Source organism: Hylaeus anthracinus, unplaced genomic scaffold (assembly GCF_026225885.1).
Source record: "Hylaeus anthracinus isolate JK02 unplaced genomic scaffold, UHH_iyHylAnth1.0_haploid 11982, whole genome shotgun sequence".
In the NCBI taxonomy this organism is placed as follows: Eukaryota; Metazoa; Arthropoda; class Insecta; order Hymenoptera; family Colletidae; genus Hylaeus; species Hylaeus anthracinus.
The window spans coordinates 5,265,511-5,289,077 of NW_026534330.1; the positions used below are offsets into that span (position 1 = coordinate 5,265,511).

Here is a 23,567-nt window from a genome sequence, read left to right on the forward strand (position 1 = left end):
ATCACCGGAAGCGATTCTCCGATGGAGGAATCCTCCTTCGTCGCTGGTGCACGCGAGCCAGCGATACCCCGTGTGCTCGTTTGTGCGTGTGGCGTGTGCCTGCACGGCAGAGACGGGCGCAACACTTTATCGCGATTCTTAGCCCAAACGAACGTGCCTCGTTCTTCGTTTATCCATTGTGAAAAATTCGATAATTCGTTTAACGGTACATTCTATCGTTCGAACTCTAACTTTTTTAATCAACGAGTAACGGGTTAATCGTTGTCACGTTTGGATAACGAGTTTCACACGTCTCTGCGGGGCGGGCAGGCGTGAGCGCGAGCGCGCACCATGCGTATTAGACGATTGTGTCGAGAATGCGGATGAGATATCGCGTCGTGTTCGTACACGCTGAGATCGTCCGAATGTATATATCTACGCACGTAATAGATGTATAATTCCTATATACCTATATGTACACGCGTGCACACCAAAGGGATGAGCACGCGCGCGCGTATGTGTGTCTCTTCCTTTACTCTTCTCATTACGTATAAATGTTTTACGTGTTCGTATTTGCGCGTATGCGTACCGGGTATGTGTTTATGTGTTTATGTGTGTATGTGTACGCGAACAGCGAGTCGCGAAAGTATTCGAGCGCCCGTGACTGCTGACCTCGGACTGTTGGTATCTCCTTTTGGGATGAATGTTCTAGGCTCCTTGGTGATGAAAACGTACACTATAGTAACTGAGTTTAACTGACGTAAATTATTTTGGAAAATAATAGAAATGGGAATGTAAATTAATCGTGAAGAAAATATTAGGTATAAAAGTCGCAGCACCTCTTAAATGATCGATAATGATCACAAGGTCTGTAAAGGAGCACAAAGACACCTTTTGGAGTTGCACCAGCCAGAATGTCTCTGAACACCATCAGTCCTGGCTTACGAGACACACTCAGGCACCTGTAAGACCGGCTGTATCAAAAACTCAGTTATTCCAGTGTATGTTCATCAAGGAACGTCCATAACATTTCATTCTATCTGGACATCAATTGTTTCGAGTCAGAAATCGAGGTAGTACTAGTACTCACGTGACCAGCTGTAGATAGGTGTACGGGTGTTTCCGTTGTTGTTCGTGTATGCGTGTGTAAACGTCTTCTTATATAAAATCGGCAGTTCGGGCAGTTCGACGTCTCGCCGCACGACTCTAGCCTTACGTATGAAACCAGATTTACAAAAATACGTTGCGCGTGTGTTTCGCGTATTTGGCACTTTTTCTCCCCCCTCTTGCCCTTTCCACGCCCACCCCTTCTTTCTCATTCAGCCTGGCTTCCCCCCCACTTTCGCTCCCATTCGCACCGTTCAGCCACTGTTTCTCACTCACACGCACGCACACACAAAACATACATTCTCACGTTTTCTCTCTACCGCGCGGCGTCCACCCTCTCTCGAAGAGTTCGAGGATCGAGATCCACGTGGGATCTCTGATCATATAGTTCGGAGAGGGAAAGATCCACGGCCACGGATATACACGCGGATACACCGTGATTCGTCGAGTGTGAACGAACCAAGCCACCCGTTACGAATAACACGAATCCTTCGTTTCTTTCGGCCAGAGCACAACTCTGAACTTGAGTTCGTTTCTACGCCATTTCGTTAATCATTTGGTTCTCCATAGAGCGAGCCTCCGATGGACTCTCATCTTTGGCAGCAGCGATCGAGAGAGGGTCCACTTCCACGTCGACGCGAAAATCGGCAGTTTCGATGATGAGCGGGGTCCGCCGTGCGACGACGACGACGACGACGCCGACGACGACGCCGACGACGACGACGCGGACGACGACGTCGACGACGACGCGGTGGCAGCTGCCGCTGCGAACGCGGCGCAGGACCGCGCGGGATCGTCGACTAGTCCTCCTCGGGGCCCATGTTCATCAGCATCATCTTCTTCTTCGCGATCTTGCTGTACTTGATGTCGATCGGCTTCGTCGTGTCGTAGAGACTCGGCGCCTGAAGGATGATCAACACCGTGCCGACCACGCAGGCTACTGTGAATATCCAGAGGAAGATCCGGTCGAGCACCATCGCGACGTATTTCCAGTCCTCCTCCACCTGCGAACACAAATCGGTCGATTAGTGTTAGTTCGATTTACGGTACGTAGGAAGCCTTAAAATTCTATACATTTTCGGGGCTGAGGATCAATGAACCCTGTTACGCAGTTGGTATGTGTCACGATTAAATTCAAGTATTTTCGTTTTCATCGTCCTACTGTACCTAAATAGACAATCTAGGAGATCGAAAGTGCTATACACGTATGCGATCTGTAAACTAATATAAATTTAGCTCTGCTCGAATTAGCAACACAATTGAAGTTGCGTCCATCTCCCTGCAGTTATTATTAAACTCGAATTTCCTTAAAGACTTCCTCCACAGCCTTATACTATAATTCACTCGTGGTAAAACGAAACGGTGTATCGAATTCTTGAAAATTCTCCCTTTACGTACAAGTATCTAAAGAGTAGAAGGAGGAAAATGGCGAAGGATGCCTGCGAATGATTTAGCCCTCCCATAAATACAATATTCCCTCCGATGGACCGATCGCGAACCCTCGCGTTTACCCGAGCACACATTCTGCCAGTCTTATCCTGTTGCCGGAATGAGAAACATTTTTCCAGAAGTTGTTCTCCCTCGTCGAAGCAAAGTATCATCTACTCAGCGGTCGGGGCGGATACATCATACGTGCTCCCGGTTGTTTTATGTACCTAGCTAAAAGGCGAGTTCTATCTACGGAGTTCCAATCGAGGACCCTTGCCACATACCGGGTGAATGACAAAACCTAACTCTATTTCCAGTCTGACTGAACCAATTCGAATTTTTTTCTTCCAGATACTAGTATTTTCATTTAGAGGCACCTAAAAACTAATCATAGTGGCTGTATGATTAGTAAGAAATGTGAAGTCATCTCCTAATTAAAGGGACGAGTGACTTTTTTTGGATAGAATTTGATAGATTAATAAATTCTGTAAATACCAGTATCGGAGTACAAGAATATTCAGCTCACTAATTTATTTCTAATCGATTTTGATCGTATAATACATTCTTATGAATTTATTAACAACATTAAATTACTGAGTTCGTTACTAAAATGATAATAAACTTAACAAATTACTAAGCTGAATAAAGAACATTTTGTTACCTCACCAAAAAATTCATTAATTCACTAAATCGCCTGCAATGGATTTTATTATAATCTTACTAAGTTTAGTAGTGTCTGAATAACGGCATTTTATTGTTCACCCGGTATGGAGCGCCGCCCTAGTTCTTTGGGGAACAGCCGAGAGAGACAACTGATCCGTCATCTCGAGGGTGTATTGACTCTATTCGATTCTCTCTGCGACAAGGGAGGAAGTGGACGATAAAACAGACACCCAATACTTTTATGATACTTCCACGGGAACGGTGCATGGAATATCGTTCTCTTTCAATTCCGTACAACCCATTCGCGTGTCGATTCTACCCGACGTTCACGCACGCCCACTCCTTTATCCGAATAAACGAGGCTCTGGGCGTTTCTTCGACCCCGTAACGAATTCTGCCAACTGCTCCCACACATTCAACGACTTCAGTTCAGATGGCACTGATATTCCAGACCATCGAGACAAAAGAAATACAAGAAATATACGTTTGAGAATCGTGTAGAATTTTTACCTATATTTTTAATTTTTAATTTCTGTGGCGATGGCTATTATTTATGAGAACGCGAAGCTAGACAGTTTAGGAAATACTAGTCTGAATATACGCAATCAAAAATTACGTTCGAAAATAGTAACGAGAAGGTCAAAAGCATTTAATTATGAATTTTTTGGACAAGTGTAAAACGATGTTTTACATGTTAAGCATCATGAGAGTCTCGAGAGAATATTTCAATCAACCATTAGTTGTCACACCCTATACATTTGTTAAAAAATAATTTATATGAAGAAATCCAAGAGTTAATCTGTCTAAATGTAACTATAACTTTTAAATAAACCCATTCTATCCGCACTCACCCAAAGAGGCTCCACGAATTATACCACTAGAAGAATTGCGACCTTACTAAATTATTCCAACGCCCCCGACCCCGGTCAGAGAGGCAGACAGTTGGCAAAAATGCACCAGGATGATCGAAAAAAGTTTGCTTAATCCAGGATCACGACGGCCGAGGCCTTCTCACCAACACCTTCCTGACACCCTACTCTGGCACCCGGCCAATCCACCAACGGGCGAAGAAAGCCCCCTGCGGGTGTGTTGCAACGTTCGAGGACCATACTTCACTCATAAAACCCAGTTCGTCTTCTGGCTGTTCGCCTCCACGAAGAAATCGCGACTACTGCCATCATTTCTGCTACCATTAAAGCACAGAGAATACTTGAACATTAATTAAAAGGAAATACAATTCTGCGTCGATAATCTAGGGGGTTGAAAACATTAAAAATATTTCTAGACATTGCTCAATCTAATATAATTTTAGTTACTAACGAAACAGATGTCCCTGCATATATTATAATTTAGGCGGTTGAAGAGAATAAATATATTTGTTTCCCAAACTAATATAATGTTAGCTTGAATTGCCAACGAAATAGAAGCCATTAAATCTGACTGTTCTTTTCAATTTTATATTACAATTCAATGATGTCTTGGCAAAACGAAACACAGTACTATGTTTTTCAAAATATTTCCTCTGCCATAATCCCGCCGTGATTCCATCCCCCAAATTTATATCCAGACATCGTCCTGGCTCGATTAAATCCCGAAACCGGATTACCCGGAAGAACGTCGCCTGATTTCGAAAGCAGAGGCAAGGAATCAAAATCCGAATCTCAGTTTCAACGTTTGCCAACGCGGCGAACCGTGCACTCGAGAGCTCGACGTCCCATGATTCTCTTCTTCCCGCAGCGCCACTTCCTGCCTGAGGACTGTTTTAGTATTTCGTACGAGCAGCCGCGGCGCCAAAGGGTCCAAGAGATCTGTTCCGTCAGCGGAGATTCTCCTCGGATCGAGATCTTTATTCTGGCGGCTATCCGTGCTTCCTTCTTGCTAGCCGTGTTTCCGAACTTTTCGAGATCGTTGGATAGAGTTTGATCGAGGTGGGCATGATTGAATGAGAGGGTGGATCGATGTACTTGAGAGAGTATTCTTAGACCTGGTCCTTTATCGGAGTCCTTATTTTTAATGGCATAGTGGGCAGTCGTGATCAGGAATTTTATGAGTGCATCTGTTAGAAGAATTACAATTCCTGTTTTATTTCGATTAATATGGCGACGAGCTAGACGAAATATGTCACGGAGGATCTAGGAATATAATTTGCAATCATCTAGAAAAAATTCTTAGACAACGAAACAACGTGAGGGCACACTTGAGAATACAACATTAATCGAAGATTGAATTTGAAAATCGATGCTCTTGAGCACAGAAGAACAGTCTCATTTGTAGACTGCGAATGTTCATAAATGCAAAAGTATATAAAATATCAACAATAATATACATGTTGTACCGTTTAGAAACTAAAATATACTTTCATTTCTGTATCCGTGAAAATGTAAATTTGCATAAACATCCCCTGTCTACTCATTCGATTAGATAAAAATTCCTACGAGTGCCTCTGTGACAAAAGTCAAATATCAAAACCTAACAAACTCCTCGTCATCGAATCATTATAACATCAACATCAATCATATAACATCAAGGTAAACCTTCAACATCGACCGCATAAGTTACTAAAAAAACGTGTCTTCTCCATTCAACCCTTTTTGACATCGTTCAGACCACCCTCCCCACATCGTCCAGTCGTAAATTTAGATGCTTCGTGGATGACGTAGTGACGCTTCAGCGTCGCGGCGGAACGCGAAAGTTACCGATCGTCTCGAGCAGCTATTTTGACGACGAACTTCGTCAGAAAACGACCGGCTGACGGAAGTTCGAGTCGCTGTTTTCCCATAGCGAGGAACCAGAGGGAGGGCCAGTAGTTGCAAACTCCAATGTAGTTTTTAGCACACTTTATAGTTACTTGGCCAGCGCGAGGGAAGTTCGTCCCCGAAACTTCGACAGCCGAAAATATGATAATTCGGCCAGGCGAAGGCTGGTGTCTCCAGAAAGTGTCGGAGAATATCGTTTTTGTTTTAACGGGCGACCCTTAGAAGTAACGGCGCTATTATTACACTCTACGTTCCACTTTTTCCGATATTACGGACGTGTTTTATGAAACTCGAGCGTAAAAAGGGTGCTATCAATGCTGGCGCGTTGAAAACGCGACCGGCTATTTCTCTCTCGCTCGCGCTCTTTCTCTCTCGCTCTCACCCCCGTTGCTTCCTGCGGCTGAAATTTAATCGATCACTTTTTCACAGACAGCAATTTTTATGGACAGCGCTATTATATGGAAAAAATGTTCAGCCACGGACACTCTCGGTGCAGTCGAAATAATTGCACATTGTAATTTAATCGCGAACGCGAAAAGAATTGCTAGCTAAAGGGATGGAACGAAATCAAGTATCCCATCCGAATATTCCGTGTCTTTTCCGACTATGTACTACATGCTATAGGGCTTGTCGTTCGTAAAAAAAATGAGCTTTTAATATAGGAATCCTTTTAAGCAGTAATTTATGTCTGATTAAATCTTGACTGGTAATTATGGCTTCTCCTTTAACCTTAACTTTTGGGCGACAAGATTAATATTTTATTCTCAAGTATGTCTCGGGCTTCTCCGTTGCCTAAGGTTATTTTCTACACGATTGCTTCTTATATTCCTAGATCCTTCGTGACGTATTTTCTCTAGTTCGTCAATTACTTCCTCTGTTCAATATTGGCAACTTTTATGAAGTTCAAGTATAATGTAATCCACACAAAATTAGATGGAGTCTAAATCATCAGTTTGTTGTTCGAAACCGAAACCTGAATTTCTCCATCTCATATATAAAAATCCTGTATAAAATTTCCCAAATTCCTATCAATCACCCTTAAGGCACGAAGCAAGTCAAACCTTCAAATCACCCACGCAACTCTGTATAAAATTCCTAGGCTTTCTGGACCCAGATCGCTCCAAATCGCCCAGAAATGTAAAAACTCAGAGATCTAACCCCGAGTGCAGTCGAATTTTATTCCACAGCAACGTTTCCCCTCTCTTAACTTCGTTAAGAGCCAAAGTTCTGATTGTTCAGTCTGAATAAAATCCAGAGCCAATCCGCCTAGGTCTTCGGTGTATCTGCCGTGGAATCTACGTTCGAGCGGAGCCAAGGCGGGCCGCAGCCAAATTCGATCTATCCAGCTCGGGGATCTCTCGAGTAGCGATCCCGGAGATGCCGCGATTTCCGCGCGCTGGCCGCGTCAACCAGGGACTTCCGGTTGCCTTGGAGGAGCGAAACTCCGGTGGAGGTTCGGTGATCAGGGACGCGGCAAGTCGCGGCAGTGCCCATGAATTATCGACGCGAACTGTCTGGCCTGGGAACGCACTGCGGCGAAATTCCGCTCGCTGCCAAATGTGACCCAGCGTCTACGCCACTATGCGCGTCCTGCGTCGCTGAAAGCACCAACTGTATTTCGCTGTTTAAAGGGTTGGGAAAGAATGGCCCGATACTGGGAAGTTACTGCATTGGGTCAAAGTTCGTGCCACTTATTCTCGTGCTATTCAAATTAATATGTGAGGCATACCTTTAAGTATTATAAAAAAAAATATGGACAGCCCGTGTTTTTGCCTTTTTGGCAAAGTCATTATGGTATCGCTAGGAAACTTCTGTTGCTTTTTTGTTAAATAGAAACCCTATATTAATATAAATATATTTCTTAAAATATGTTTAAAGTCAGTTTCATAAATACTCGTATTTTCTATGCATGGATGATTGAACCTTGAATGGCCATGTATTCGATGAATTCGTCTCAAAAATCAAAAACAAAATTTCATTTGAAAACATCAAACCATTCGTTTAATTTAGGCTCTTCAATAAGCACAGAAGGCACGAATACTTATGGGCCCGATTGTGTATCTATTTTTTAAATATATATTTCATGTATTTTCTGACTCGTTAACTCTACCTCTCTGGCCTTCCATATCTAACTTTGAATCTATTAATTTGAATTCCTGCACGTCCATCAGTTCCACAACTGATAGCGTCACGTCTCGAAGGACCTACACGCCCACGCAACAACACTCAACCGACAATACTCAACTGTGTCGGACACACGTCTCCCTCTAAAGAGATTAAAACGAGACGGTAGTTTCCGTCCGCGCGCGTAGCTGGACCGCAAACTGTCGCGAAATTAACTGTTTCGTGATCCGTTTAAACGCCACAGAACGAGTGTTTGGAGCGGATTTCATGGACCGACGGTCAGTCGGTGAGCTCCAAACTTCCGGGAAGCAGGTGTGCCACCCGTTGCGTCGACAAATTTGTTAATCTCCAGCGCCATCGAACCACCTGCAAAGTCGGGCGCGTTTCGATTCGATGCCACGATTTTTTTTCGATCGAGTTCAATCGCAACCGAGACGATTGAAAACTGGGTGGAGGAATCTCATTCGCGACATGAAGGAAGTTTGAAGTATCCCAAAAGGAAGCGATCTAGCGGTGTGCAAGGAAGCTTCCGAGGGAGAATTAAGCAGTCTGATTCTTGAAACTACTCGATCTTGGATCCCCTGTATGCTTTCGTGCTGGGAGGATTTTACGTGAGTTGCAATTAAAGCCCTCGAAATTCTCCGCGTTGATTATCAGCTATCCCTCCTTTCCACGTACTGCGATCCTCCTCTCGATCCTAAACAAGATGCCACTGCTCGAGGATGCCTCTTTCGTGGAAACTGGATCACCCTACTTGTGTACTCCTTGTGTACTCCTTGTGGGCTCCTTGGAATTACGTTTCTCTTAACCTAGAAGTTATCTTGTCTTCGGTAACACTTCGTATTTCCAAGTTATACTTAAGTTTCTAAGATTCCATTGCGAAGCATCAGTTTGTTGAATCTCACCTTTGCACCCTGCTTTCTCTTCTCAGGTATTCAATTTGTACATCCGTCTTTCTGTTTTACAACGAATAAAGTCATAAAATAAATAAAATATTGTCTCCAAATTGTTCGAGATGCAAAGGCGCACGTGAAAAATTCTCTTTTCCCAAGGCCATCAAACCTGGCTTGCTTCGAATATTGTCCCCTCGAAGGGAGAGCGAGGATTTCTCCCAGCTCGAACACGGGTAAACTCGATACACGAGTTACTCGACAGAAGTGTGCCACGCCGCTCGTTCCAGTGCGAATATGAAATGGGAAGCATAAATTCGTTCGAATTTACGGCTGGCCCGGACGAGTGTCTCAACTTCGAAATTCCCTGGACGGGGAAGGACGTCAACGTCTGAACCAATTCCCGGAGTTTTACCTCTTCGAAGCTGAACTTTGCGACGAAGTCGCCCGATGCGGGAAACTTTGACGCAAACACGCGCGCGTAGCGTGTACGATACGCTTGTAATTTTTGGGGAATTTCGGCGAGCTTATCCGTCGTTAAAACTTTGTTACCGTTCACTCCGAATACCAGGGCGAGGACGCTGTTGACGGGAATCCACGCCGTGGTAGTGCTTTTTAATCGATGCGGACGGGGGTTGGAGTTTATTTCTCCGGTGGAATAGCCTCGTGATTAGTCAGACAAAGTGGATACGTTTAATGCGAGGAATTTAGCTTAGCTCTTCGTGGATTTCATTTGGAAGGAATTGTGGTTCTTGTGAGAGTATATAATGGTTTCTTGAGATGTTGGAGATTGTAGAGTTTCTTGTACGACGTGGACAATCTTAGTTACAAGAAGACAAGAGTTTCTTGTGAGTTGTCGAGAGGTTGTCCGGCAGTTTCTTGGGCAGTCTAGAGAGCCAATAATTGACAATCGGTCGAGACAAGTGATTCATTATTTTCATTCAACGACGAAGAGTGGACTGTGTCTGTTTGCTTGAGCTTGGATAGCTTCCAATGGCAATGTCACCCAGAAGAAATTGAAAATTATATTTCAATATTTCTTCACGACTTCTTGTCTTGACCAGTGTTCAAAGTGGAAAAGCCTACCAGTGTTCCGCCAAAGTGGAAAATCCCGAACCTGACCAGACAGTCCGGTGATTTGTTCGCGTAGTCGACGGCCCTACAACTCAAGCGTCGCGAAGATTGGTGGTGAACGATCGCGACCTCTGGCCAGCTTATCAGGACACTCGTCTTCTGGCGTTAGGGCCAGAGCAGGTCTTTGCGCGAAGTCAAAGCGTGGAGCTGAGCTGATTAACTCGTCTATTCACGGCGGAACGCGATGCAGGAGCGTGCCGGGCGACGTTAAAGGGGTAGTTTGCCCAACTAATAATACGCTAACCAGGCTGCCACCGTCTTCAAAGAACTCACCGTCCTTTTGTCTTCATCGCCCACCGCGTGTAGACATTCTTTTTCCTTCGGCGACGAGCTCTCGCGAGCGCCGACGCTGGCCAACTGGCTCCCTATTCTTTCTCTCTTCCTCTCTCATTCAAGTTCCGCGAGCCAGCCAGGAAATCACGATTTTAATTAAAACTCTTGTCACGGAACGTTAGCGCACTTTCGACGCGAACGCCGCGGGACGCTCGTTGGCATCTGCGGCACGCGGACCGATTTCGAGGGGAGTCCAAATGGAAAATGACTGGAACGATGGTAACGATCGGTTATGGTTGGCTCTCGACGTCGGCACACCGCGCCACGGTAACCAGAATTGATTCCACGAAACGGGAGAGAGGTGAACGTAATTCGATAGAGGATACTTGACGCGCCCGCTCGCGGGGATTACGACAAACCCTGTCGATACCGTGCACGATATCGGCGTACCTGAACCGTCTGTCTTCGTACGGAGCACGTATGGATGCGTTACACGTGGTAAGCTAGGCATTTGGAAGTCATCATCCGAGCAGCTCGTCTACCTTTCACGATAGGAATAAATGGGTTGGACAAGTTTGCTCTCGAGGCGAAATGTGATCCGTTAAGGATCGCTTTAACATCTTTGTGGTAGGTTGGAGAAGAACGATGCTGTTTCTGAGGTCGTCACTAGCAGGCTTCGTGTTTTTTGAAGACGTAAGATGCTTGGCAAAAATTAGTTCCTTTGTGGAACGGTCGAAATATGACTGGAAATAGGAGAATTTTTCTATCTGAGACGGTGTCCTTGAAACTAAGGATTCGTAGAAATGAATAAACAAAAGCGCATTGGACATTTTTCATTTGTAAATATCTGGAGATCAATATTTCTCTAAAAATCTTACGAATGTCTTGTAAGAGTGGACATTCCAACAGAAAATCCGAGTAATGGCCGCTCGTTTGTTTATAATTCAATACGTTGACACTTTTAATTCGTACAAACGTTATTCTCACCCGAAGCACGTCTCTTCTCGTACCTTCTTCAGTAGTAAATATCCGATCAGTGAATGGTACCGCGACAATTAGTTCTCCGCTTGTGCGTTGTCTCGATTAAGAAGAGGGCAGATTGAATCTCGTTTCGCCTATTAACCCGCAGGACTTCTTGCACGGTTCATTCCATCGAAGGAATCGTCGAAATCGAATGGCGTCGGACAATCGGAAACGAAGCTATTAACAGCAATCGGATTCTGAGGCGCTTACGGCTGATTAATACGATCCGATACTACCGCTGCTACCCTATCGGGTTTTGAATCAGGACTGCCGTGGCTGATTCGTTATAATTTGCTTTCGCTGACCCGGGCTAGGCCGTGGCTGGTAATCACAGCTAGCTCCGGGTCGATTTGCCGTGATTCGCACCGGTCCATTACCGATTCCATGACGCGGGATTACTCCTATAGATTAAAGAGCGTTCTTTCGATCAGCCTTCGTGATCAATACGTTTGATACTCTCACGGCGAACACGAACGAGCGTGCTTTTATTATTTGCGTCGTTCTACTTTTCCAACTCGGGGCATCGGTTGTTGATGACGATTACGGATAACACTTGCAGGACGAGGAGAAAATTACACGATAATAAATAGATGGCGGTGGAGATTGAAAATTCAAATTTCATTCAACTTTGATGTATAGAGAAAGGAAATAGTGTCTAACGTTTAACTCGAGAAATGTTTGTGTTCGTTAAATCGATCTTTAAAACATATCAGCTTATAAGGGATGATGCGATGAAACTTTTACATATTTACAGTTTATCCACGGGATGCATAGTTTTGAAAATATACGTTGAAAAGTTAGAAGTTCGTTGGAAAAATTAAATTTCAGGGGAAAAGTCTCGTAAGTTGTTAATTTTTGTCTCTGAAACGTCATACGAATAAACTGTAAATACGAGAAAAGTTTCGTTTTGTTATTCTCTATAAGCTGATACTTTTTTTTAAATTCACACCTCTACGCCTCTTAGAATTTCCAGCAAAAATGAACAATCCTAACAGGATAATGAACAATGTTAAGACGTAAAACGAGGTTGCACTAGAAAAACTCAAGAGCAACAAGGTTCCTAGTTTGCAGGTGCATTGCGTCAACATTCCTACCGTTAGAAGAGGACCTTACAGAAGCCTAGATACGTATGGAAGTAGTACTCACGCTCTCGAACTTGTCCTTGTTCTTGGCGTGCTGAGCGATGAACCTGGCGTCGTCGACGGTCTTCTCGATCTCGCGAACCAACGGCTTCTCGAAGGTGGGGCTGACGTCCTCGTGGACGTAAGCGGGGCTGGCCGGTCCGAAGAGGTCGTCGTCAGCCCCGGGCAGTGGCAGCGAGGGTAGCGGCTCCTCGAAGCATGGCGCAACGGGCCCAACCGTGGCCACGGCTCCACGGTCGTACCTGGTCGCGGAGGGTGGCAGCCCGTGCGCGGGTATCTCGTACTCTCCGCTGAACCTCTTGCCGTAGTACGCGTCGTACTTATCAGTCTCTTGTACATGGAACACATCGGTGAGCATGCCCTCGTTCTGTTTCCCGTTGGTCGCCTCGATGTCGTCGTCGTCGTCATCGTCTTCGTCGTCGATCGGATCGCCGTCGCCGTTCACGCCGACGACACCGACGCCGCCGTTTCTACCGTCGTCCTCGTCCTCGTCGTCGTCGTCCTTGTTCGGTCTCTCGATGAAGAGGAACCGCGGCAACACTTGTATGAACACCACCCTCACCCAGTTGGACATACGATGGGTGACAGGCGAGCGAAAGTTCACGTTCAGAACGGCGATCGTCACCACCACGGACAGGGTGACCAGTACCATCGTGAACAGTAGGTACTTGCCAAGCAACGGCACCGTCAACGACGTGGGCGGTATGATCTCGGCCAGCAGCAGGAAGAACACCGTCAACGACAGGAGTATCGAGATCGACAGCGAGACCTTCTCACCGCTGTCACTGGGCAAGTAGAACACCAACACCGAGAGGAAAGATATGCCCACGCACGGTATGATCAGATTCACCGTATAGAAGAGGGTCTTGCGGCGCAGAGTGATATTGAACACGATATCCGGGTAGGGCTCCTCGCAGCATATGTAGAACGCCTCGTTCCTCACGGCAGGCACTTTTATGATGTCCCACTCGACGGAAATGTAGTAGTCGGTCAGGTCGATGCCGACGTCGATGCGGTTCGACTCCTCGGTCTGAAGCAGGTGCCTCAGGTCGACCTGCGGACAAATTTAACGAATCTTTTGTTAATCGAGGATTCAAAAGAAACGCGCGATACGAGTGTTTTATCATATTATCGAATATTTAATATAGCGCCGTTATTAAGATAATCTGGTAAGCGGAGAACGGTTTCTTTCTCCAGGAAGGTTCGTTCAAAGATTATCACGGCGTACCGTCTAATTGAGGTCCCTGATAAGGAGCATTACGCGGAAGGAGTCGCATGACAGAGGGTTACGTGTATCTTTGCGCGTCTACGTGCCTGAGAGTTAAACGGAGACAAAGGGAGAGAGGGTGATGAATAATGAGGGTCTTTCAGAAGACGTCGCGTAACTGGGAAATGAGGGATCCTTCGGCCAAAAATAAAATACCTGCGAAGGACGGTTCCTCGTTGGGAATTAATCGCAGGACATTTTAATTACTTCTGTTAAGAAAGAACTATAACTCGTCAATCTTGGGTTAAATCATTTTTCAATGGAAACATTTGTCTTGATTTTAGTATTTTGCTCGCTGTTATTATTCATGTTTAAATATTTTTTAGCTAATCTAATAGCTTCGTTGTACTATTTTTAGTATTCCAACAGAGTCTACTGCTTTATCGACGAAGTGTTCTACATTATCGAGCCTTTCCTATAGAGTCCACTACGTTACCAACCTTGCGACCCTAGAACCACTATCACTACTTATCCCAGGAGTATTTTATCACACTATAAATATTATTTTACGCTCCCTAGGCTGTTAGAAAACTTCCTAAGCTTGACTTTGCGAAACCCCGTCTATTACATTTCACTCTTTTCCAGGTTTATCTAATTGGTAAAAAAAAAAAAAAAAAAAAAAAAAAAATTGGTGAGGGTCGGAGAAAACGAAAAAAAGTCAGAAAGATGGTTGAAGCGAACGAACGGAAGAAATTGGATACCTCTAATGGGTGGCGGGATAGGTAGCCAGCTCTCTGGAACCGGTCGAATCTGGGAACGAGAATAAACTCCGGAGAGTGGAGCCAAATCTCCCTCCCATCGAACTTCCACCACTCGCAAGATGCTCCTTGATCCTCTCTGGACCACTTCTAAGAAGATCTTTCGATAGGTTCGTGAGGGGATCGCCGGCCACGTTAACCGCAGCCCTTTCCTTCGTTTCTTCATTTTGTCTGTCTGGTCTTTATGTTCCTTTCTCACGTTTCGAGCAACTAAACTTCTACGTTCGGACAACGTGAACCTAGATACTGTAGTGGGCGAGACTGACAAAGTCCATCACCCTATTGATAATCTCTTTGGTATTTATAGTACACTAGTAGCGGGATTTATAATAAACGAATATGGAATACTTTTAAAGTATTCATATATTGTCTCTGCAATTGTACGCTTAGACTGTAATTTAAATCGAGCAGCTTCTAGGTCGAATAACTGGATATAGACATACATCAGATGGTGTTTGCTAGATAGCAGAGGATGCGAGTTGCTCCCAGCTGTTAGTAGAAACAATAAGCCTGACAGGATACAAAGGGCTACTTGTAGATCCCTCGGACCACTGTCCGATGTCACAGATACTGCGAAACATCCATCATCATTACAGTGTCTACACAGCCAATTTTCTTGCCATGGCGTCGAGGGCTCATTTGCCATCAGTAATTGAAATGCTCGACGAAGAATCCAGACAACATTCATGTACACGTCCTGACACGAATACTTCGATCACTTAAAATCGTTGGGTAAATGAAAAATAATTTAAATACATCACGTATCATTCTTAGAGAAGATATCGATCTTGCTCGACGATTGTCCACAGATATTAATGGTCGTTTTGGATATTACGTGATACCAACGATCCAACAAAGGCCAGTCTTGCGAAAACGATAAACGCCACTCGTGGCAGCTGACGTCACCGTGGGGAACGAGAAGAAGCATCTCGATGATTATCCCCCGTCTTCCGGGAGAACTTGTTGAACCACGATTGACCGTCTTGGAGGAAATAACGAAAACGATGCCATCGATATGTCGAAGTAGGTCGAGCTCTTCTACTCGATGTCCTGTACACTTCCTTTGTCGAGAGAATCGCCCAGGAAAAGTGAGTAACGAGCTCGATCGTGCCAGAGACCGCGATTGGAACGAAAATAACGACACAAAGTAAGGACCTCCGGAACAGGATCCTCCCACCCCTGATATCCGTGATATTCCTCTGGATGTACGTAACGACCTAGCAAAGTCATCCGCTGAATTCCAATTCTGTATGTCTAGGCGTTGACATCTGACATTTATCTGAGAGACGGATACTATGATAACTGGTCGAGGCATTATTATCTCTTTGTGAATTTCAATTATTTCATGGTAATAATTAATGCTATAAGCTGTATCTATAGAGTAGGGTAGAAAGTGTCCTCTATCGATAAGAGTCGTTAATGTAGAACAGTCGAGCGATAAAGCAGATTGCTCTGCTGCTAATGTAGAACCCTCTGCTGATAGATTCGTCGACTAAGATTCTACATTACCGATCAAATGTACTACATTACCAACGGTATGCCATGTAACCATGTAATCCAAGAATGAACACCCCAAAATAGAAGATTCAAACCAACCGTGCTAAATGAAAATGTCGCCCATCTACTATTTATCTTCGACCCGTGATGTATTAGGTAAGCCAGCAAGCTCCTCCGAGGCAGCTTCGAATCGTCGATTGTTTTATTCAGCCTAAGTAAAAGGATTCTCGTGTACCTCGCGAATCAGTGATCCATGTCCACGTAATATTTCATCCAGAATCCCTAGGATCTTTTAGCGGCTCTGTCGTCAGGTTCGCCAGGGTACGTTCCGAGCATCATCAACAATTCAGTCGACTCGGGGAGCCAGAGAAGGTAGAAACAAACCGCGACGGTTTCTTCCCCGAGCAAACAGATTGCGCGGGTTCGGGGTCGGCGAAGGGGGGACTCGATGTCAACGCGACGACAGAATTGAAACGCGGAAAGAGCTGGGGAGTTTGGAGAAAATGGTCGCTACCGTCGGGAACAGGGAACGGTTTATCGTTCCAGACGTGGGATTTATTCCAGCAACGGCTGCTCGCCTCTGAAATCCATGGACAGGTGAATTTGTCGGGGCAGGATAAATCTGTCCGTCGTTGGAAAGGTCCGAGCGGTCATCTGGTCTCCGAAAGGAAACCATGGAAGAGGATTTCGATGGGCTAGTAACCGTCGTGATCTTCCATCTGGAGTGGAATTATTTTTCCCTTCTCGGGGCTTGTTGCCGACGACTGGGAATATCGGTAATCGATTCTAGCCTCGGTCAAAAATGGCTGACACCTTATGCTACGAAAAGTTGTTCTGGAATCTGGTGGTACTTAATCACGAATGAAAAATGTTGGTAACTTAATATTCTGTAGATTAAACTCGGCAATGCAGAACACTCTGTCGATAAGGCAAACTATTCTGCAGGCAATGCAGATCGTTCTATTGGTAAGGTAACAACTCAGCTGACAATGTAGGTCACTCAATCGGTAAGACTCGTCATCCTACATGTATCACTCAAAATATGAAAAAAATCTAAAAATAAGTGCGAATTCGTTAGATTTGAATAAATATGGAGAGAATACAAACACCAGAAATTCCAATCAGTAATTTCGAGACACGGTCGTTTCGTTTCGTTGGACACGAATCCATCGATTTATGGAAACGTGGGCGATCAGGCGAGCAGGGAATCGAAGGAAAAACAAGGGACCGAAACACACACATCCGTCATACTGCTGGGGAAAAGTTTCATCAATGTCCGGGGAGGGAGAGGGGCGTTGGCAAAGCGAGAAGACTCTTCAAAAACGGCGCCGATGAATCGTGACGTTTTGTCGATGCCTGCCATGGGAGTTCCGACAGTGTGGAGAGATTATACGTCTATAGTGGTGACCAACAGCATGAAATATTTCTCGCGAGAGAAATGTAGCCGGTTTTAGGCTGAGAGATGTCGAAAGACCACTAAAAGCACAAATAAATCGATCGAAGACTGCTAAATGGAGTCGATTATTAGAATTTTCTTTCAAGATGCTTGCTACCATTTACGACAAAAACTCTCTAGGCTTGGATTGAAATTTCCGACCCAGACTACTTAAGATCGGCTAGGATTCTCTAGAATTCTGCATGTTAGAAGCCTTCGATAGAACGCGAACGGAAAAGGGCTTTCAGCAGCCTCTTTCGAATGGAATCTATCAAAGCTGGCGTTTTATCGACGTCTGTTAGTACGGTTTACCTCGTATCGGGAGATACTCAAACGCCAACGATATTCTTGGATGGAAGTTCGCGTAAGGAGACCGACGAAGTGAAGGATTCGAAAAATCGCGCTGGTTGGTGTTTCCTTTCAGCCAAGCGTGAACGCTCGTTTCGAGGTGGAAGAGAAGAAGCGATGGGGAGTCAATCTCCGCGATCGACGGCCTCGTGCACATCTTCCTGGCGTGGCGGAGAGGGGATTTCATAACTTTCCAACGACACTTTTCGATAGAAGCTAAACGACAAAGTCTTTTGTCAGTATCAACAGTGCTGATGAAATGCGCGAATCTCGGCGAGAATTCAGAGACTACGAGCAGTCGATCGCTTGGAAGAGACAAAAGTGAATCGAAAGGCGTTCCTGGCGTGAACCGTGTCTCTGAACTTTCTACGGTATCGAAGGAGCTCCGTTCTACCATAGAGAAAACGGATTCCATTCTACGAACGTCTTTAATGATCCATTGTCCCGAGGCTTCTCGTGAATCTCGCGTTTCATGCGGGGTATCAGATATCTCTGCTGTCTTGTAGACGGTCGCTGGGATCGGGTACGACGCTGGCTGATGCCTGACAGCGGATGAATAGTGCCGAGAGATGAATCAGAGTTGGAAACTAACTCGCGACATTTACTAATGAAGAGTAGAACTCACCCTTTCGAGAAATACTCAGAGAGAAATAATAATTGAACTGTCGCGACACCTTGCATCACGTTACTGTCTTTTCGAGATTCGTGTTTCACAATTCAACAACTTTATATGGGTTCAATGTATCATCTCTGGGTTATCTACCGATAAATTAGACTGCGCTGCAAATAATGCAGGAGGCATTGTCGATAAATTCATGGTCCACCTAGGGCTCTACATTATCGAGTTTTATCGACGGAATTAACTACATTAAAGACGGAGCACTCAAGCTGAGTTAAGGGAAGGAGCTGAATCAAATTCAAATTTCTTTAGGTGAAGTAGCATAGCAAAGGAACGCAGTCAATACCGTATTCTGATCGCTCGATAATGCAGAACACTCTGTCGCTAAATCAGCTCTCTCCGCAGGTAATACAAATTGATAAATTCGTCGACCAACTAGAGTTCTATATTAACCACTCACACTGACAGAGTAAAATATATGGTCAAGTCGCACGGACGTCGTCCTATCGTGATTTTTCCCGCAACATTTCACGACGGAGATTAGGAAACCGTCGATGGGAAGTTGTCAAATTTTTCTGGGGATCTGAAATCCGTTCGTGTCGGCTTCAAACACTTCGGATCGGTGGAAATCGTTTTCATCGAGCGGGGGAAGAACACGATTGGAAATTTAATCACGTTGAGTACCCGATCGAACGGTTATCGTGACTATCGCGACGAAACCGTGCCAGACGCGTATGAATATATAACGTGTCGCGAAAACACGCTCAGCCGTCGATAGAAAATATTCTCATCGCGTGCAACACAGCGAAAGAACGGCGGCCGGTTAAGTAATTCATCGAAGATTGGCGGCGGCGCTGCAGCTATATGAATTATTCTATGGAACGTGGCAACGTATAGCGTTCGAATGCTTTAGAATCCTGATGCCCCAGGGAGTCAGCCGCGCCGCGGACGGAAGGGAATGAAAGAAAAACATCGGGGAATAGAACTGTCGACGTAACTTCTAACGTAATAAATAGTTTAGACGCGGCACGGAAAGTTAAAGCAACATTTTCCTCGCGCTAGGGTAGTTTGGCCGAGAATTCTATGAGACCTGCCACCGACTCATTCATATTCCACGCAATGGGTTCATTCTAGAACAGAAACTGCAACTGCGACACGACCGCAATTTGATGTTCATTTCATGCCAATTTTGGCAATAGCAAATTTTCATTTTTCTATGCAGATTATAAATATTTTTCTTGCTTGTGTTCCTGTCATTATCGTAAACATTTGTAAAAGAAAAATGTTGAAACCAGGACTGAACGGAACCGTCAGCGTAACTTCTAACGTAATAAATATGTAGTTCAGACGCGGCGTGAGAAGTTAAAGCAATCCCTGCAGTTTGGCCGAGAATTTTACAAGGTCCGATACCGACTCATTCATATTCCAGTCAATGAGTTTTTTGGCCAGCAGAAAATGCACCTGTCGATTCGAGCGCGTCACTTGACGTGCGATCGACACGTGTGGGGGCGAAATATCGAGAAAAATCGTTGCATCCTACATTCGCGCCTTCGTCGCAAAAATATCCTGAATCCAGCTTTTGAGGTGTCGAATGACAAATTAACCCTTTAACCGCGGGGTGATTTTTGCTCGAAATTCTAAGAGGCGTAGGGGTGTGAATTCAAAAAAAATATCAGCTTATAGAGAATAACAAAACGAAACTTTTCTTATATTTACAGTTTATTCGTACGACGTTTAGTTTCAGAGATAAAAATCGATGTTTATTTTCGAAACAAAGTATCCTATGAATAAACTGTAAATATACAAGAGTTTCGTCTCATCATCCCTTATAAGCTGATATTTTTTAAAAATTGATTCGTCGCAATCAACCTTCGCACTCAAAGGGTTAATGACGGGAAACTAATCGAAATTGTGGCAATTGTGTGACAGTAAATTGAGGTTCTAGACTCGACCTATACGAGTTTAAAGAAAAAGCTATTAACGGACAAAAAAAATGTTCTTTAGCGAGATCTTCAAGATCAGTAAGTACGTCACGTGACCGAGTTTACCACGTCGTTAGTCAGCCAAAGTTTTTCTAAGTTCTGACTTGGAGATTACAGCGCGCGCCTAATCTCTACCGCAAACAGTCTCTCATGGACTCGAAATTTTCCCGCCCCGAGCAGAGCTCTGGGCTGTCTAATTAGTATTCAAACGAAGAACAACGCCGATTCGCGTCGTAAATTTACTCCAAATTTGCCGTTTTCGAAAATTCACCGTCTCCAGAGAGGCAGGGGATGACCAAGAAAAACTTCCCTTTTCGTGACTTGGTTCTTGGAAGTTTTCCAAGGGAGGAACACACTCGTTCGTTGAACAAAGAACGTAAAACGTAGACACAATTTTCTTTGATCAATATTTTCAATTATTTACAAATTATTTTCTTGTTACTTTCGCTTTAAGTTCACTTTAAGTTTAAGCAAAAAAAAAAAAAACTCGACAAAGCTTTCAGCAAATGCTAAAAAAATGTTGTCTATTCTTAGTTTCCTATCATTTCTGGATTTCTATAATTAGACTATTTATTATTCATTTCTATTATCTTGCATTTCCAATTGCATACAACGTGATAATCAATCAAAATACTTTCAAAGTTATTTAAATACTGCACTGTGTTCCTAAGACATACGGCACGATAATCAAGTAAAATATGTACATTTAAATCGGTAATTAAAAATATTACGGTTCGACGAAATATCACAGTGGTTTCACCTGAAAAACCTTCGCCAACATTCATGACACTGTAGCAGCCAATCCAGAATCGATTGCTCGCTGTACGCGATAAAAGTAACATAAAAACCGCGTAACGCTTTGTTAAACTGGCCGCCCGTCCCCTGTAACGGAATGTTTTCACGGGTTCCATATTGATTTCGCGAAAACGAAGGTACACAACGACGGAACAACGCGAATAACACTTTTATTCGGCGTAAAGTTTTACGTTCCCGAAGATGGATGCCAGTTTTACACAGTGCGCAAGACGTAAAAATTTGCGCGTGAAATGTTTAATACAAAACGAGAACTCCATTCGTTGGACGATGGAATGCTCAAAGGGTTGTTCGATTTTACAGCGTGAGCGGGTGTCGCGTCGTTTGGACAACGAAGATAAAAATTCTTCTGAAAAATGTATGTATTCGTGTCCACAAACACGAGTTTACAGGTCACGGGGAGTAAAAAAACAAATTTTTCGAGGCTCGTCGGTGAAAATTGAGTGTTTTCGTTTCGATTAATGTAGGATTACAGAGTGAAGTTACAGATAGTAAATCATTTCTGTGGTTGTTTATTTTTTTGGGGTCCGAATTGTTGACCGATGGGATCGATGCGACAGGTGTTAACGCAAAAGTTAAGTTGCGTAAATATGTTTAACGTTAATTTCTGCAGTAAATCTTCAAATGGAAATGACGAAAAAGTTATATTATTGATGGGATTTAATGTATAAAGGCTTTTTGCTTGGCAAAAATGAAATTATTAGATTATCTATTTTGAAATGTCACCAAAGAAGATGCAAAGACAAGGTTGAAACGAATAAAGAATAATCATTGAATATACTATACTATATGTGAAAAATTGGTTAAAATTCTCTACTATTCGTCAGTTAAAAAATACTAGGAATCAGGATTTTCAATTTTTGAGAGAGGAATTGCGATATCTGGGCCAGTGTATTTCTTTGAAACGCGACTCGTGCGAACGTTGATAAGTCTGTCGTGGCGTTGAAGGGGTTTCCTTATCGCCATCCAAAAGAAAGTACGAACCACGAAGATGGATGACCATCCTGGGTTCGAGAAACGATCGATTTTCGCTAATACAATTTTACAAACACTTCAACGCGGTAACTTTCGTAAGTTCGTAATATTTACTTGGTTTTGTAAGTTTGAAATTTATGCAGAACTGAAATTGCTATGCATGGCGGGTTAAATCGTATTCATTTTCCCGAGACTTTAATACCTTTATATGGATAGAGTAACGGAAAGCATAAAACTGATAAAATGGAGGCAATGAATAAAGATATTGAAGCTCTACTTGATATTATAAATCGAAAATGTCTCCAAGTAATAACGATGAGATATTGAAAAACAAAATTCATAACAAAATTCTAAGCAAATTTTTCCCTAGCAAGAAACTCGTTTCACCCCGAAGGAAGCTCTAATTGCTTCCCCGTCGAACAATTAACAGCTACACGTGTCTAACGTTTGAACTGTCTAATAATCGAAGTTCTTACGGTGAACCAAGTACGGTGAACCATGCTTCCACCCTAAATGTCTCACGGTGGCGAACATCTTGATGATGATTAATCACCGTAGAAATGCCGGTAGATTGTTAGGTAAATCTTGTTACTCACCGTGTATCCGTCGTAAGTCCACGAACCAAACTTCATGAAGCAGGTCTGCTCGTCAAAGGGAAAGTACTCCACGTCGATCTCGCAGAATGATTTATAGATCGCTGGCGGTTTCCACACGACCTTCCCGGTATGGTGCAAAATCGCCTTGGTCATAATGGTCACCTCGTAGTTACCGTCGGCGCTGAAAACAAAATTGATGTCCAACCTCATTCATGTTTCCTCAATTTATTCCGCCGTTGGCTGCGAATAATTCCAACGTGGAACGCGACGTTTCGCTTTATTAATTAATAAATACTATATTAATCACTCGGGAGCTGAAATACTAGGCGCTTTAATCATGAATAATTAATGGGGGGTTGTGAAACATTATCTTTTCTTTCAATGAGCATTTAATTTAAAATGCTTTATTGGTAAATGAAGGATTAATTAAACGAGCGTTGGGAATTCAGACTGTTACTATAGTGACTCAATGCTTTTGTACAAAGTTCAGAGTCGCTATCACGAGATATCAAATTTATATAACTGTGAGATTCTGAATAATAATGATCAAGAAATTTTTTTTGGACCACTATGGAAAAAATTAATTACTCTGATACCTAATTATATCATATAAAATTAAAGACTTACAATACGAATCTAGTACATAATCGTCTATCAGAAAAAGTGTTATGATCAGCAACAAAACAAGAAATAGAAGAATTTCTATTTCTCTGGAATATTCTACATGTTCCTGCAATGAATAATATCACGAAAATCTG

The 23,567-nt window shown here is 43.7% G+C and overlaps 1 protein-coding gene across 1 annotated transcript; it reads right to left on the reverse strand.

Moving 5' to 3' along the window:
• Positions 1–1,767: 1,767 nt before the first annotated feature.
• On the reverse strand, positions 1,768–22,986 carry LOC128886170 (acetylcholine receptor subunit alpha-like 1). The gene is made up of 3 exons (XM_054140815.1): positions 22,810–22,986; positions 12,524–13,573; positions 1,768–2,090 (listed from the first exon to the last, which is right to left on the reverse strand). Exons 1-3 carry the CDS (start codon positions 22,960–22,962, stop codon positions 1,887–1,889), a joined length of 1,407 nt encoding a protein of 468 aa, XP_053996790.1. The 5' UTR covers positions 22,963–22,986; the 3' UTR covers positions 1,768–1,886.
• Positions 22,987–23,567: the final 581 nt, after the last annotated feature.